Here is a 17586-nt window from a genome sequence, read left to right on the forward strand (position 1 = left end):
AACCGGGGAAAACGCTGCAAGTCCCTTTTGTCTGAGGCTAGGAAACAGCGCTATCTCGATCCACCAACGAAGCCAGCCAAGATCGCGATAGCCACGGGACTGGAAATACACACTCCGCGCCGTGTATCGAAGTTCCTTCAGGAGAGAGCCATGGAGAAAATCCGTTCTCAAAACACACCGCTATCGAAGCTGGCTTTCACTCAGATAATGATGTATCTTCGTCAACCGTTGCGATAGGATTACTCGCCGCCAATGAAGTCTGTCTTCCCAATACGAAGATTAACGACTCCTAAGATTTAAGTGACTCAGAATGGAATTCTGGCTGATGTATATCAAGCCCTAGACGCCACGTTAGTGAAAAGTAGCGTGCGTACACTTTTTTATCGAAGGTGCTTGCGTCGGTAACTCCAAACCAAGAGATTTCAAATAAAGCGATTGACGTCTCGATCGAAACACGCTTCCGAAGCTCTTCGAACATTCGTGCCCCTATCAATTCGCGATCCCGAAAATAGAGTAGACGCTATTGGCAATGGGAGCCAAGGCGAAGACAGTTACAAATTCCCGTACCATTTAGAATTCTGTTCTGGAACTGCGACCTATGCCACCTCCATGCCAAGCAGGCGAATGAATTTGCGTTACCACCAGCTACCCCCAGCTCCCGATGAAATCTATGTTGGCTCGCGTATTTGATTTTTCCACGATAATGACCCAGCGGAGACCGAAGTGGGTGCACTTTGCTGCCTCGGAGATTTATTTCATCCCTCGTCGTGTTTGTTTCTAGGGCAGATTCGTCGGGCGGTTGAAAGTGAATCCTAGGTTGACAGGCTGCTCCTCTAAAATTCGCAGGTGCGACAGGAGTTATTGGTTTCTTAATGTTGCAGGATTGCTGTTCCATCGCAGCGTTCTAATGTCTGGCAGCGCGCTTTCCCCGTGGGCGCTGGTGAGAGGAGCCGCAAATTACGCTTTGCAAGTTGCCAAACATCTAAATTGCTCGTGGGTGAGTACCGCCTGGAGTGCATTACATTAAGGTCTGCGGCTCGGTGACAACTACGAAGCGAATAATCCATTGGACGGCTTTCCCTCGAACGCAAACAATTTGTCCGATATCTCGGTACGTGGACATATTTCGCAAGGATCCAGAAATCCCATGAACGTCGGATAGCCGAGTAGGCAAAAGGTCGTGGAACTGCATTAAAGGGAACTCGACGGAAAAAGCGGGCTGGAACCTGGCGCGCGACGTGAAATATAGGAAACAGATTACCCCGAAAGCACGGGAACGTCAAAACGTCGAATGCCAGGCGCTATTTTCGTTCCCGTATCGCTTGCAGTTTAATTCTATTCGACGAGAGGATATTTTCGTAGCGCGCATTACTCGCGTTGAAACGCGACAACTCCCGGCGGGGGAGTCGCGCGATGTCCAGAGCGCATATTAGCTTAATTGAAACGCATCGTTAATATAATTGGTAGTGCGTAACTAACGGACGTAAAAACACCGTTTCCACCGGTATAATTTGATAGTTTAATTTATATCCAGCCGCGGAGCGCTACAGCGTAAACGTTTCGACACTGTCGACTCGCTGTTTCGTTAAATTGCTTGTGGTCGACACGGGGATCCTCCGGCGAGTAGAAGCTCGAGCATAAGCAGCGCTGCTTCTCTCTGGACATCAATCTTGATAAGCTTTCGAATGAAAAGTTGCGCGGGTTGATAAACGCTTGGTAAAGATTGCCAGCGACTAACGAGGTAAAAACAGTGGCAAGTAGATCGAGGACGTTGCTGGGCGGACAAGCGCGTCTGACGTATCACTGGCCAATACTACTGGCCACGGCTTGGAGAACTGAATTGACAGTGGTATAAAGCGCGGGGGAAGCTTTAAAGAATAGTAAGCAATTTTCGTAATCGAACTGAAGCGTATCGATATCGCGGGATACGTGGCTCAAGAGTATCGAGATGCAGATTTCGTCGAGAGGCAATATCGATGCGGCTCGAATGCTCACAACAGGAAACACATTCTACGTACACAGGCCTAAACAGACCCTCGATTTGCAGCCGATTGAAACTAACGATTAAACGCGGAAACGGGATAACCGGCGCCGATTTTTCCCCGGCCACCCTCGAGCCACCCTCTCGTCGCTTCCCCCGAGCGAGGGATAAAAAAGTGGCTTCGAACGAGATGGAAAAAGAACGGGGATGGGATTATGTTATGCCGGCCGATACTCGTTGCCGGTTACGAATTGATCGAACGCGTCCCGGAAAAAACAGCGAAATTAATTTCGCCACGGGGTTTAGAAGATATCCCTTGTCGTCGTACAAACTACCTTCGTGCTTCCTTCTCCTACGTCGTACCCCATTATTATAATTCTCTTCCTTCCGAAATCCGCGCACTTCCTACTCTCTCCTCTTTCAGATGTTCTTTTAAATCCTTTCTGCTTCTTCATCCGTTACAATGCCATTTAACCCACTCTACGGTCTGATCAGTATGTTTTGCCTCCTCTTCTTTTATCAAATTTCTTGTATTAATTTAAGCCTAGGTGAAGTTGTCGTCTTAGGCTAAGTTGAAAAGCAGTCCCTGACTGAGCTTCGCCTTTGCTCTTGTCTTTGTTTTCCTTCTTTTAGTTGTTTCTCTGTTGTGTTGTGCAATAAAGGCGTTTAATAATAATAATTATAATATCGACGGGTAATGGCAGATTTCGAGGATTTAGGGGAAGGTGAAAATACTTTCTGCGGTGACAACAGCTCCTCGCTTGTTGTTCAAACGGAATCGAGCCAGATAACACCGCTCTTCGGAAAGGGATTAACGTAGCCCCCGGTAAACAGGAGCCGCACGAGGTGGAGCGTGGCCGACGTTGAACGGACGGGTGCCGGTGAACCGATTGACTTTAATTTCGCTGCACGCAAATGAATTGCTTCAACGTCCGGCCAGTAATCGCCTTTGGAAATGCTGCTGGTCGTAGACGGAGGCCGGCCGCAATCAAACGTCGGTTCACTAATGCTGCGTCCGCGTCGAGGAAATCGGTGCAGAGGGAACACTGGGAGTGCAGAATCATCGGGCAGGATGCTGCCGGCCACGAGCATGCCGATTCGTTCGCTTGACGAATTTAATCGGCGGCCTAATATGGCTGAGTGCCGGCCGGAAACACCGATTCCGCGGAAGAGTTTCCAATTTGCGATCCACGGGCCGGGGGGGGGGGGAAGAGGGGAGGGCACGCCGGGGGATGGAAGGGAGCGACAATTTCGCTGGGGAATTTTTCGAGGATCGAATCGGAGCGCGAGATTGGTTTTTTCTCGCCTGCAGCTTTTGGACCAGTTCCCGTGCAAGCAAAACCGTAAAATTAGACTGTACCTAGTCTCTACTATTTTTCCTCCCCCCCGCCCCTCGTTCCTGATGCGTTGCCCTTTCCGTTTCGATATTTCCGGTTAGTCAGCTGTTGGTCCTGAGTGAGACGAATGGGGTGGAAAATGGAGGGAGCTTCGAATGTATCGACGAATTTTGACAAAGGTACGAGGTACGCGCAGGTAAACTAACGTGTTCTGTTTGTGCAGGCCGCAAGTGATCCTCAGGCATTGCTGAGATGCCTGAGGGAAGTGCCACTGCAGGCCCTGGTGGCGGTGCCTGTTAAGGGCTTGGAATTCGCCCCCGCATTCGGCCCCAGCATCGACGGGGTCGTGATTGACCCTGGTGATCCAGAGGATCAAGACTTCACCCTGCAGGTGGACACGATCAATACGCTGAATAATATTTTGCTGCGGAAGGACGTCATAGCCAAACTCTCGAGGTATTTCCGCCCTGCTCTTTCTCCATTTCCGCTCTCGTATTTTCCCTCGATCGCCGCCGGTCCATCCCGTTCCTACCCGTTCCGTTTCATCGAGAACCAACAGAAATAGACTGGCAAACTTCGCCACCGCGCAGCTACCCCTTTCCTCGTGTGCCAAGAAACCGGAGTTCCGAGTACACTGCGCAAGTATGCTCCGCGAGTCAAACAGGGAAATTAGCGAGGGGTGGAATAGAAATAAATCCGTTGCAAAACCGGTGCATGGTAACCGCCAGAACGTAGGTACATATTCTTCGACGCGAAAGCTCAGCGCATTCGCAACTTGCCACGCGTGCGGTTTCTCCTTTTCAATACTGTTCTGGAACAGAAAAGGAGACGGAGACTTCGTTTGCCCGGAATCAGGAAGGGCCAATTACAGCGGCGAGCTGCTCGGTAATTCCGCGACGAATTTCGGGTGTAACCGCTCGGCTGATGTCACGAATGTGCCTTTTCAACGGTGCTTGCTTCCGATTTCTGTACTCCTCTGTCGAAATGCCGGCCAAATAGGGACAGGCATACTTCGGTGCTCGTTTCACCGCAAATTCCAGACGATCACGTAATCGCGAATGCGTCCACCGTAACGGTCCTGTTGCAGGCCGGGTTCAAACAAAACAGAGGTCTCGTTATGTGGCTAAACGGAGCGTACTAACTAACTGGCACACCGAGCTGAAAAACTGACAGCTGTCTTATTCGTAACGCGAACTCTACCGAACTAGTACGAGTAGCCCTTTTCACCACTTTTTACGCATTTCGTTTCACCGTAGCCCACTTCTCCCTTTTCTCTCTTTCTTGGCAAATTACTGCCTTTCTCTCCTCTAGCATCGTCTTTCCGTCATAAACGAGGCGCAACGCAATAAAATCTAACTTTTTTCACTGCCACCTTTCACGCCCGCTTCACCCAAAAGAGCGACAGTTTGTCGAGTGTGCAGGCTGCTCGCGATACGTTTCCTACAAATTCCTTCATTTCGTAGCCTATTAAACAGCTCGAGTTCCCCGAGTCACGTTGAACAGTTGAACACCGTAACGCAGGGCCATAGTTCTTCGGCCCAACGTGCAGCAACTTCTATCTTCCGTCAGAAAGGAGATCGGTTAACGCGTGCTGGGAACTCATTACTGGGCCTGAGTTAAGGGTAAAACTAAGGGGGATGCTTTCGTCCGAAGCTGTGATAAATAGAGCGTTTTCGCGACTCACCCCTCTGCAGTCTGGCGTCATTCTATGAGCTTCTTCTATTTCTTCGTTTCACCCTCCGGTTCCCCATTTTATGCCTTTCAATCTTGCCACCCCCCGCCACCCCTTCGCCCTATGCTTCCTCGCGTACGTTGTCCTGCATCCCCTTCTTTCCATCCTTCCGCCCGTATCGTCCTCTATCGCGCAACTCTTTGTATTTACGCTGTCCCTTTATCTTTCACCCTTGCTTCCTGCCGCGCCCTCGCCAACCCTTCGAGCACTCAGAATCCTGGCATCTTCTTTCCCCTCGAATTGTTCGTTTTCGTTCCCCACCGCAATCATTCACTCACGGGTTTTTATCCGCGTCTGCTTCCCGCGCACCCTGTATACTCCACTTTTAATTACTGTCTTTTTGCCCCAAGTGTTTTTGCTCGCATTCCCCCCACCCAGCCATTTTCGTTGCCAGAGACGCTCGCAGGGGTTCGTCCTCTTTGTCCCTGTTTTCGAGACAGTGTCCCGCTTGCAAAAGTAATTTAACAAGTGCGCCGCGTTAAGCGATTCAACGCGAAGGAAAAATGTTTACAGTATTCGCTTATAGAACACCGTGCCACCGCGCAGAGATGCTTTCGGTTTGAAATCAGAGATGCGCGGAAGCTTGGGCCTTAACTTCGTAATTGCCGTAGAAGGAGAGAGCTGAAAAATAATTATAAAACTGTCCTGCACGGTCGCGTGTACAATATACGTGTACAGAAAAATAAATTGGCGATCGATTGTTCAGGTACGATCTGATGATCGGCGTGGTAAGGTCCGAGGCGTATTTTTCTTTAACCGCCGACGATGCGCAGTACGGAATCGAAGCTGACAGGAGAACCAAAATTCTGAGGGAATTTGTTCGAAACACCTACACCTATCATCAAGCGGAGATCCTCGCCACGATCATCAACGAGTACACAGACTGGGAAAGACCCGTGCAACATCCAGTTAACATAAAGTGAGCCTGAAAGATGAGATTACACGACCCTTCGAATTAATACGGGGCTGCGCGGTTCGAGTGAAAGATTTTTCTTTTAATTCCCCAGGGACGAAACACTCGAAGCTTTGGGGGATGCGAACACCGTGGCGCCAGCGACGAGGACGGCGGACCTTCACAGCCATTCTCATCGCAACTCCTACCTCTACGTGTTCGATTACCAGACGAAATTCGGCGACTACCCGCAGGTACGTGTGCCTTAAACATCACGAACAAGTTGCACGCTCAGACAGGCCTGTACGTGTATGTAGGTCCCGGGGGTTGAAAAACTCTTACGAGTAATGGCGTCGGCGAGAGCGGGGCAAAATTGTCAGTAATTTAATCAAAGAGGCAGCCATTAACCCACATTTCGCATATTTTATTACTAACGATGATACATTACGCTATTTCTTCGCATATTCGCCGCGCATCCTCGTTCATTCAAATTTAAATTCCATTCTTCGCCCCGCGCATCCGTTTCCATGCTGACGTTTCCCAGTTTAACGGTGGGAAGCGAAAGACGCTTCCCATTGTCGGAGTGTGAGCCGTGGAAATTAAGGAAGAACTGCGTCCGCTCGGTGAACAAAACTGTCGATCGGTAAATTTAACCCCTTCGCCGTGGCTTCCATCGATCTTCCTCCCTTGAATAATTATCCTTCGCCTTCTATCGCTGTTTCTTCAAGTTTGCATCGCTACTAGCGCGCGTGGCGAGCTCCCCTGGAATTGAAACGCGGGGGATGGATCGGCCTCGATACTCGTTACCGGCGATGCGACTCGCCTGACGAGGGAATGCAATTTCCAGCCCGCAATCGCTCCAAAGCCAAGTAAAGCGAGAGCGACTGCTTGAAAAGGGAGGCGTCGCTACTTATGCATCCAGCGTGCTGGCGGGCTCTGTTTCCACCCGCGCTGCCGCGACCGCGAGCGGTAAATTTTTCGCGCAGCGACCACGGTGTCCCGGTAATTTCTCGTCTAATTACATACCTCGTTCCCGCGGATGAAGCGCGGCGAACGGCTAGTGAATTCCCCCGCAGGTCGCGGCTAATTTTTCCCCTCCGTGGCTCCGCGGAAACTTCGTGAAAAAATATCAAACGCGGCTGCTGGATTATGCGGTGTCTTGGCAGAAATCCCGACTCGCTTCTGCCCCGGTTCGCGCTCGGTCGTTGTATCAGATTTCTGAAACTTGCCGCCACTTGAGCCCCGCGTCTCTCCCCGCCCTTTCGAAGGAGCAATTTCAAACCGGGGGATGAATTTCCCCGGGAACGATTATTATTACCGCGAGCGGGTATACATTACGCGGTAAATCTTGCGCCGCGCGTCGGCTCGCACGGGAAACGGATACGCGAGGGGAAATTGTAAAATTACGGTAGCGGCAGCGCGCGATCATCGGTTGTGTGTCACGTTAGAACACGCCGTTTCCGTGGGAGTTTCGGCTTGCCGCGGATATCCGGTTATCATCGCCGATAACGCTGCGACTCCCCGGGAAAGTACGCGCGCGCGGACCGCCGCGGCTTCGGGAATTGCCGAGATAAGAGGGCTCGTCTAAACGGGGCTGAAAAAGGAAACGCGGCTGGGAACGGTCGGCGATGTTAATTGCGAAGAAACGGGCGGGGGGGGGGGATTGGTCGTTGCTGATAGCGACAAACCCGGTAATGGAATTAATTCTCAAGTGGAGTTCCCGGATTTCGGGGGACGCTCCGAGGAACTGCTTACTAAAACTAAGCGCGCGATATTCGGGTGTAAATGTTCTCCGAGGGATTTCGAGGGCCGAATTCCAGCAGCGTAAAACCACGGAGAGTTACAAGTCGAAGGGAATTCTGTTAATATTCGCGGTTTCCATGGGAAGGGATTTTTCCGGCAGACGGAACAACATCGTGTAGGTATTCATTTGCTTTGCTAATCGCCAGTAGGTAGTTCACTTTCTGCTCGATGTGTTCTTTACTTGTTTAACGTAAGCAAATCAATTTTCCATAAATCTGTAGTTGCAAATAATTTTGCTTTCTTCTTTGGTACTTTTTCACGAATGATTCTTTGGGTGTTCGCTCTAAAACACGTGGGCCAAAAATATTGTCTGAAATATCTACCAGATTCTCTGAATCAGCATAAAATTCTGAACATATTCTGCCCTCCTTAGTGAAAATTTCCTATCTGTCATTTCGAAACATGAACGAAAACTGAAGTTTTATCATTTTCTTCGTGTCTTTCTTGTAACAAAAATTAATAAATTAGACTTTTTCTGGATCTCTCCGAAGCACGCAGGGTTTTCTAACTCTGCTTAAAAGGTAAAAGACGCGCGGAACTTCGAATATTTAAAAATATCTTGAAAAATGTAAAAATACTAGACAAAACATCTTAACTGAGGACAGTATTAAGTTCATTCTGCTAAAATAAATAATATCAGAGCTAATATCAGAGTTTTAATAGCCACTTTATGTCAGCTGGGCCCCGACTGTCCCCAACTTACCCTGAAGAGCACACCAACACTGTCGGAATTAAACATTGAAACGCAAACACATTATCAAACAGATTCAACAAGCCGGCGTCATTCTTCTCCCGCGCTACGCCCGCCGGGTCAGAAAAGGAGGAATCCGATAACGATGGTAGCGAGTTTCTGAAAAATCGTCGGGCACAGCGTCTGCGTTTCCTTTTCTACCGCGAAAAATTTCAGTCAGCCCGCGTGTTGAATCCCCAAAGCGACGAGTCGCAAGAACGGCCGCCTGTGTGCACGTCGCCGTCAAAGCGGAGCTGTGTAAAGACGAGCTGGGAGCGGAATTTAGATTAAACTTCCGTTTGCCGATTGCGCGTGTACACAGAGGGCTTAAAGGAGCCTCGGTAATTGAGGGAAAACGCGCTGAAAAACTCTGAGGTCCGTGCGCGTAAAATACGTGGAATGATTACGCCCCCTCCCCCCCCCCCATCTGTTAATCACACGATCATTCAGGACTAGGGCGAAGCGATACTACATAGGCGAAAATATAAATTCGAATTTTCAGTTGGCCTGGGTGCGGGGTAGTTGTCTTTTGATTAACCAAACGCAACTGTAACAAAAAGTTTGGAAAATATTCAAGTCTGCAGGTTCCTTTTTCCCCTAAAAATGATTATATGATTATATGATTATTTAGGAGAAAAAGGAACCTGCAGACATGAATATTTTTCCAATTTTTTTTACAGTCCTGTTTGGTTAATCAAAAGACTACTATCCCGCACCCAGGCCAACTGAAAATTCAAATTTAAATTTTCCGCTCCGCCCTATACAGGACTAACGAATAAAAAGTCGCAAAATAAGGAACTCGGAGATATCATTGTAAATATATTACACGTATCATTGTTGTCTTCGCAAATTCTTCGCGTTCAATCTCTTTGGTAGCGTTCCTCGATACGGTGGAACTTTTGCTGTCTCCGTGTGCTGGAAGAATTATTTCTAGGGATTAAAGAGTTTAGGGGAGAGGAGGAAGCGGGAAGTCGAACGAAAAGAAGGAGGAGATAGGAGAGATTGTCGACAATGAGGAATTTAAAGTTCTGCAAAAGTTTCTGAATCTCCTACTTTAGAACATGTGCTTATCAGGAAATCTATCTCGTCTCGTTCCTTTGAACGTGTTCTTTAAAGAATTGTTTTTGAAAGTGAAAAAAAAAATCCCGTAACGATATGCAACAAAACGTTAAGAGGGGAGAGTAAAGTGATCGTCGGCGATGGAGAGGGTGAGTAAGACACCTTTAAAAGTTTTCAAATTCTCTCGTTAAAGTTAATGATTATGGAGTTTCAGAAATTAGGTGTCACTTTTGCCAGCTCGAAGTCAGCGAGTTATGCGGAGCAATTTCCATTTAAACAGCGAGAAAGTGGCGACAGCTTTTCAGTATTTAAATTGCACGATTAAACGTAATCGATAACAGGCACGCGGCGGGGTGTCAGCAAGGAATAAATGAACTGATATGGGTATCCGTTTCCCAATGATGGTAATGCCACTAGCAATCAGCATTTAGAATCGGTGGGAATTCCAAAGAAGGAGGCGGCGGGATTAATTTCATATTTAATTCACCGCTTCGGTATGATAATGGCACGCGCGGAACAGCATGCATAATGTAATCGGGAAAAATTAACAAGCCACTCAAGATTAGAGCTGTTTTAACGGGGTCGGAGTGCACGTCGAGGCGAATGTAATCCTTTTAGTCACGTAAATGCAACCTGACGCCTCGGCATCGCGAGCTGAGCAAACCTTTAATTCCAACTGCTGAAAGGAGCTTCACAATCTGTTTCGATCGCTCGAAGCCAGCTTTAGAAAGGCGAAAAACTTCCCCAACGACAGGGTGATTTTCAGAATGGAAAAAAAAAAGAAGAGGAGAAATTCAAAGGAATTTTCCGAGCGGTGATTTCAATAATCAACACTAGATCATCTTCCTGCACACGTTTCCTCTAAGAGAACGCTTATCCATCTGTATCTGCCATCGCGAGGGGTGTTTAACGCGCATTCATTTCGCCGGCGGCATTGTCGCCGCGCTGCAGCGTTCGTTGGGGGAAATTGCAAATTCAGCAACGTCGATTTCCACGGACCAAAGAGGAAGGGTATTCGCATGCAAAATGGGGAGAGCTGGGGAGGAGGGCGCGCAGGATGAAGTCGATGAAAAGAAGGGTTGAAAAAGAAATGAACAGGTTGGAAAGAGGCGCGGAACGCATTCAAGGGTTTCCAACTTGGGAAACACTACAGGAGAAATGGCACGACTGCGCGTTAATGCCGGCAGAAATTTTCTTCGTTCCTTGGGAAATGCGGGGACAATTTTCCTGAAAATAATCCCTTATTACGGGCAATTCTCGCGTGAAAATAACTGCAGCTCGGGGATGAAAGGGATGACGCGTACTTGTTGGAACTTAATACGACTACCCGGACCGTTCTAACTTGGAATCCTAAGAATTGATACTGGCGGGAATCTCATTTCAAATCGTAGACTCCAACTTTCCCCCTCAACGTGTCTCTCGATGTCCGTGGGTGTACCGGTAGCAGGAAATTCGATGTATCGATTGCACCTAGCCGAGCCTCCAGTCAGGAAGGAAAGGACTAGAAAGCTCTAGGACGAGCAGAAGCTTCGTAGAAGGGAGAGCGAGATTCGTGACCGCAATGAGAAACGGGGCGTCAACCCCTGTGAAGCGAAGGAGAGCGTGACAGAGGGTGGGAGCTAAAAAATAAAATTGAATCCGGCAGCTCGGTAAGGAAGGTAAACAATGGCGATTCGCAATTAAAACAGACGAAGAAACATAGTGCGGCGAGCAAAGATGAAAGCTGCAAAGTAGATAGAAGGCTGGCTTCACCGTGCATAATTAATCATCGGCTTGCGAGGGCGCACGATGGAGCGGAATATAAAATCATTTAATAACACGCAACGTTCGCGGGAACGAGAAATTGGAGGTTGATAGAACGAAGAATTACACAAGGGTAGTTGTTCGCGAGAGGGAGCAGAAATTCCGCGAGTGGCGAGGGGGTTAGCAGCGCGTCGAAGGGGAACGACGCGGTCCGATCTGTCTTGGCGAATTGTCGACTCGCAAAACCATGCGTGCACCTGCCTCTCGAACTGATCGCTGATAGATTTCGAGTTTCGCCAGGGGAGGAAAGTTGCGCGAGCATCCGTGAACTGTTCGTCAAGTTCACCGAAGTTTAACAAGTAGCTGGTGCATCAGGGGGTTGGCAGGAGACAGCTGTAACGGCGAGGATGCTGTAATCGTTTGGGATATATTGACATCTTCAAGAGGAACTTCGCAACTACGCGTGGCGTTGCGAGGGGCGGAGATACCGCGGTGATTTGTGCAACAAGCATACCACGCCCTATTATCGCGAATATCGACATACCGATGTTAAACGTTCGATCTCTGATCGGTCACACGTGTAACCCGGGAGTTTCTTGTACGAATGCCACGCGTCCACTAAATTCTATTTCAGCAGGAAACCGAAAGTAAGCTGGAGCAGTGGATCCAGCGAAGTGCACCGAGCTATATGATTCTCAAAAGGGGCCGAAGGCTTACGCGGAAATCGATAAAGGAAATATTAGGGAGAAAACGGTGCAACTACAAAAGATGCATAAGGTCTCCATTACAGGGCGAACTCAAAGGGAACCGTGAAGCCTCAAAGCCCGATCTTGTCGAAAAGAATCGACTTTCTCTTTATTTCGGGACGTCCAAAGATGCGTTCGCGATATTCGATCGAAGCACAGGCTGAAGGAGGACGAAACAACGCGGCGTTCTCTCCGGTTTGTCAACAGAAAATTCGGTAACGGTGGCGGGAAGTCTCGAAGGAAATTACTTAATAACTTCGGCTCTGTCTACGTCAAAGCTTTACGAACATCATCGTCTCCGCGACCGCTATTACAAGATTACAACACCTGGGCTTCGAAAAGAGGTAGGGTATGCATGAATTTCTGGAGCCACCGACCGTTCAGACTTAACGAAGGGTTTCGAAAGGGCAGTAGCTTTCCCTACGGTCAAGTCGAGCGACAAGAGGACGAGAGTAATCTCGAAACCGAGGTCGAGCACATATCATGCCATGCTCATCCGGCTCTTTCCTCCTCGATATCTCCGTGCCGCCGGAAAAGCCTTTCTCCGCGTTTGAAATACGAGCGACGTCCCGCGTCGTTAAAATGCCATCAATACTTCAGTCAGGCCAGCCTTTGTGGACGTCGATCCTTTCTTGGAGGTAGAAAAAAAAATTACATTCAGACGTTCCGCAGAGGAATTGAAAGAGCAAGTCGTATGATTCGATGAGAATTTGTGTCTGAAGTTCTGGAATATTTCAGGAAAATGCTGGTTTGCGCGAACGCCACAACATCTGAATTTCTGCGTCATTTGAACTCTGAATCTTCTGACTCTTTGATTATTTATTGTCTCGGTTTTCTTGCTTCTCAGGACTTCGAGTAACTCTATCGATCTAATGCGGAACTTTCATCGCGTAATTTTCTTTGCAGAGGCCGGGGTGCATCCACGGCGAGGACCTGCCATATTTCTTTGGGGCACCCATAGTGGGTGGTCTGTCTCACTGGCCGAAGAATTACACCAGAGCCGAGATCGCCCTCTCGGAGAGCGTGATACTCTACTTGACGAACTTCGCGCGCACAGGGTGAGTGGCGGAAGAGCGAGTTCGTGAGCGAAAATCCGAATGTCCCCGGGGTTGATCAGAAGTAAACGATCGCGTCCCGGTTGTTACTCGACAGAAATCCGAACGAGGGCACGCCGGAGCTCGGACCTATGAGGCCGGAGCGGACGAAGTTCAAGAACATCGATTGGATCGCCTACGAAGCCGTACACAAGAAATACCTGAGCATAGGTGAGCGATCGAGAAAAACTACGAACTTGGAATTAGTTTCGGTCGAACTTTCTAACGATTACGAGCCCTAAAATTCCTGAAACTGCGATCGGGCTACGTCTACCCTCGTTAAATTCTTCCGCCCGTGGGATAGGGGTAGGGAATAAAAATAGGGAATTGTAATTCAAAGACGAAGATGGGAAATTTAGGGGTGAAAGTCTCAAGCCACAAAATGTCTAAAACGTTAACGTTGAAAAGAAAAATATTGCGACCTTTACCTCGAGCACGCGATAGGCTTAAAAGCCACCCCGTTCTTCTCGCAGGATCCCGGAGTTTCGAAACGGAACCAACAATTATAATTTAATCCTATTATGTTACAAAGCGAATATAATGAATCTAGAGCCTCGGTGAGGTTGGGCGAGGTTGCACGCACTACGTACGTGTAACTAAGAGGATCAGCGAAGATTTATTTGCATAATTCTCGTTCTCGAAGAGGAATGAGAATGGCAGCTCGTCAGAAACAACCAGAGTCCCGGGAGAGGGGGAGGGGGCGGGGGGTTCACTTTTGCTTGTAGAGCTTCCCGGAGCTGCTCAAATTGCATCGTGACTTTGAAATGAAAAGCCAACGGCTTCTTTCACCTGCGACACCCTTTAACGCTTTGAATCTCGAGCCAGGATACTGCGCTCTTTTTACCCTTCGAGTCTAAAAGGGAGACAAATGATCGCCCAAAGGGTGAGAAACGCGAGGAAGTGCATGCAATTTTCTGCAATCACGAAACTGCGGAATGCTGCGCGCACTCTGTGACCCAAAAATTGCGATCCAGCAGAAAGCTTCGGGTATCGGAGAGACAGAGGGGTGTAACAAACGGAGTTGTAGGATCCTTCTCGCTACAGCTAGCGCTGCATCTAACGCGAGAAGCTACCTCGGGAAAGAGAATCGTTGGCGCGAACAGAATAACACTGGTGGATGAAAGTTGGCTCGCACTTGAGTGCAGTGCAGGTCAAACTATGCCGCGCCGCGGCCGCAAGGAGAAAAGTCGGCGCAAAGTCAGCCTAAGGGGTAACCGTGCTCTTCTCTACCCCTGCCTGTCTGGATGCTCTTTACCCTAGTGCGGTCTGCAGCGGCTCGGCGGTAGTTTGGAACTTTCAAGCGCGCTGACTAACGAAGCTGCCTTCTGTATGGAATTACAGCGCGACAATAATTAATTACCACCCGCTGTTAATACGAAAGGGCTCCGGAAAATAGCAGCCCTTCGGGGTTACCGTGCGAATAGCTTACCGCACCCGTTCCCTCCGAAGCGAGTGCGATCTCTTTCAACCCTCCTCCTTCAGCTTCTCCATCCGCTGACCTCGCCGTGAATCACCTATCTGTGCTTTCAGAGCTGAAATCGAAGCTGAAGAACCACTACAGGGCGCACAGGCTCTCGTTCTGGTTGAACCTCGTGCCCGACCTCCACAAACCCGGCTCGGACGATGTTCCTAGGTCGCATCATCTCCTCGACACTGAGCAGGTACGCGATCCATTCGCGATCCGTTCCTCTTATTTACGAACGTCCCCGACGAATTACCTAGCCACCATTGCTGTCCTCCTGTTACAGGTGCCACCGAGGTTCATTCAGAGGATACCAACGACAACCAGAATGACCACAGTGGAAGTGACCCTCACGGAAAAGACCCCAAACGTCTCGACAGCGATACCAAGCGAGCTGGCGTTCGAAGATTCAACCGTGCAACCCGAGGATGGTTTCGCGGCCTACTCCACAGCCCTCAGCGTCACGATAGCGATCGGCTGCAGTCTGCTCATCCTGAACGTCCTGATATTCGCGGGTGTTTACTACCAACGCGACAAAAGCAATCAGCACAATTGCTCGAAGAAGCGACAGGAGAACGGCCAGATGCCTAACAACATTTGCGGGGACTTGGAGACGAAGACAGCTGAAAGGCACCACATTCAGCACATCCCACCGCCGGAATTCGCCGATCTACAGAACAACAGCTGCCACGTGCCGATGCCGCCGCCACCGCCGAAGAATACCAAGCCAGGGAAACCGGGCCAGAATCTGATCATCAGCCCGAATCAGCTGCAGCAGGAGAGCATGGCGATGACCGGCACTGGGACTTTGAAGAAGGGGCACAATCATCAGCAGCAGGTGATGGACGAGTTAAGAGTCTGACTCCACGAGTACCTTGTAGACGGGGCTGAACTGTCGCGGACAATTGATAGCTTTGAAGGGAACCTGAGCAAGGTGTTTGTTGAATGTCTAAGTGAACTGGTTTGCTGAATAGTGCTGTTATTCGAAAGGATGATTCGGATTTTCTTGAATCGGAACCGCCGCGGTAAGAGACTTCTAAAGAGGAGGGGTTTAATAGACTGAAGCTTTGTCGCGAACACTTTGGCCATTCTGCGAAACTTCGGACAGACAGGTGCGCGCGTTGATGAGCTTTTCAATGCTGGAAACAACATCTGATCCCCGTTTCGAATTAGTCATTGGGGTATCGTCAAAGCAGCGCGGTAAACCTCTACACATTTTTCCAAATTTCTGTCGATAAGACGCTCAGCCAGTACATTGATTCGCGACAATGCAAAAGAATGAATGGGAACTTGTAGAATCAGAGACACTCTTGGCGATTCTCGACGATCCCCGGAAAGGTCCTTGAAAATCCTCAAGAATGTCCGATCGACTGAATCAAATATCACCCTCTGCCAATAAACAGTGGACACGTTCCGGAGAGAACTGCTGTGTAAAGTGAACGCTATAGAAACACGTATGAAAGTGCAGCCTGAATCGTCACGCGAGGGCTGGCACGGTAAGCCAGTGCCTCTGAGAATGTTATCGTTTTCTACTTACTGCAATGAGAAAGGCAAAGAGAAAAGACGCGACCAACTGCCGAGAAACCGTGTAGTCTTCGATATATAATAGCGAAATATAAGTAGAACTCCCCGATCTCTGAAGAAAACACGAAAGCTCGTTTCCTGGCGACCGCCCGATCGGTTAACCAGAGGATCGTTCCTCGACGTTTTCAGGTCTGTGCATTTTGTAACCCTTCGCGCTTCGATCATTCGTTCCTTGTTTCATACCCCAAAAAACCGATCTGAAAGTCTGCCCCACCCCTTGACCGTAAGAGCACGTGAAGCTAAAAATGTCAAGTGAGATATTTCATTCGCAAGCATTTTGCCTACCGCGGGAAAAGAATCCACGTATGGGCGGGATTGTTCCAGCGACAGGATAATCTTTTGAAAAATAAACGATTCGTGATTTTTCATCGGATTTCCGGCCCAGTAGCCCATGCGTCTGGTTCTTTTCGCCCGAAGCTTTAGACCCGTGGGGAAAAGATATTCTTTCGTCATTTAAAGGCAACAGACCCACGGGATCGATCCAATTCGCTTGATTCGTCGTTATTTGGTCTACAGAGAACAAGTCTGTCTGAATTCCAAGGTGCTGGAAGTAATGTCGATCGCCTAAATGCTCAATAAAAACAGCGAAAGAGTTCATTTTTTTACCGAAGAAGAGGGAGAAGAAGTGGAGAGGACGGAGGAGCGGGATTAACGCGGGATCGACAATTTATCATTAAAAATAAACAACAGCATACTGCCATACACTTGCAAGGGGCACTTAGTTAGCAGGATGAGTCAATATGAAGCGTCGTTGATACGGCGGCGATCGATTCGCTGTAAGGAATCGCCGATCGCATGTACGATAGACAAAGCGAGGAGTGAAGAGGAACCGAACGAACGCATTGTTTTTAGTAGGATTTTCTAGAGTGGCGGGAAGGCACGGACTCTTTGACCGAGAGCAGGTTTAGACTGTAAATAATGTTTAATTAAGTTTAATGGTGTGTGAAGTCATTGACATTCTTGTGTCGAGAGAAATGGGACGAGGCGAAGAACAACGGGGAATCCGATTGTAACTGTGCGTCGAACAATGAGATGGTGTGGGCGCGTATAAGCACTGGACGTAATTTTAAATTTGTATATAATTGACATTACAATAAACCATGTAAACAATTACTATTACCCACGGAGAATACCGAATGCTTCCATTAAAAAACTGACCAGATTTTCAAGCTATCTTTTGAATCTCTTGTTTTACGTTTCGTGGCGACTCTAGACATTCCGCAGCTCTTCAGTTCTACGGAATGACGATACTCTGAAGATTTGCTTTATTTCTAACGCGTGGGCAGCTTGTCACGGGAATCAGGTAAGTAGGTAGTACTATAACGTTAATAAACGACGGTACAGCTAATCATAAAAAAAAAATGATAACGTAACGAATGATCTGAAAAAAAATTTTTTAATCCCTGGAATTAATCAAGAGCAT

The 17586-nt window shown here is 48.6% G+C and overlaps 1 protein-coding gene across 1 annotated transcript in view; it reads left to right on the forward strand.

Moving 5' to 3' along the window:
* Nlg3 (Neuroligin 3) overlaps nucleotides 1-17325 on the forward strand; it is a 192695-nt gene extending 175370 nt beyond the window's left edge. The window contains exons 4-11 of the mRNA XM_076826414.1: nucleotides 882-997; nucleotides 3542-3774; nucleotides 5757-5969; nucleotides 6058-6196; nucleotides 12930-13081; nucleotides 13176-13288; nucleotides 14648-14778; nucleotides 14866-17325. Coding sequence (XP_076682529.1) covers nucleotides 882-997; nucleotides 3542-3774; nucleotides 5757-5969; nucleotides 6058-6196; nucleotides 12930-13081; nucleotides 13176-13288; nucleotides 14648-14778; nucleotides 14866-15441 — 1673 coding nt within the window. The 3' untranslated portion in view covers nucleotides 15442-17325. The remainder of the gene's footprint in view (nucleotides 1-881; nucleotides 998-3541; nucleotides 3775-5756; nucleotides 5970-6057; nucleotides 6197-12929; nucleotides 13082-13175; nucleotides 13289-14647; nucleotides 14779-14865) is intronic.
* The last annotated feature ends 261 nt before the right edge of the window (nucleotides 17326-17586 follow it).

This window comes from Andrena cerasifolii, chromosome 14 (genome assembly GCF_050908995.1).
Source record: "Andrena cerasifolii isolate SP2316 chromosome 14, iyAndCera1_principal, whole genome shotgun sequence".
In the NCBI taxonomy this organism is placed as follows: Eukaryota; Metazoa; Arthropoda; class Insecta; order Hymenoptera; family Andrenidae; genus Andrena; species Andrena cerasifolii.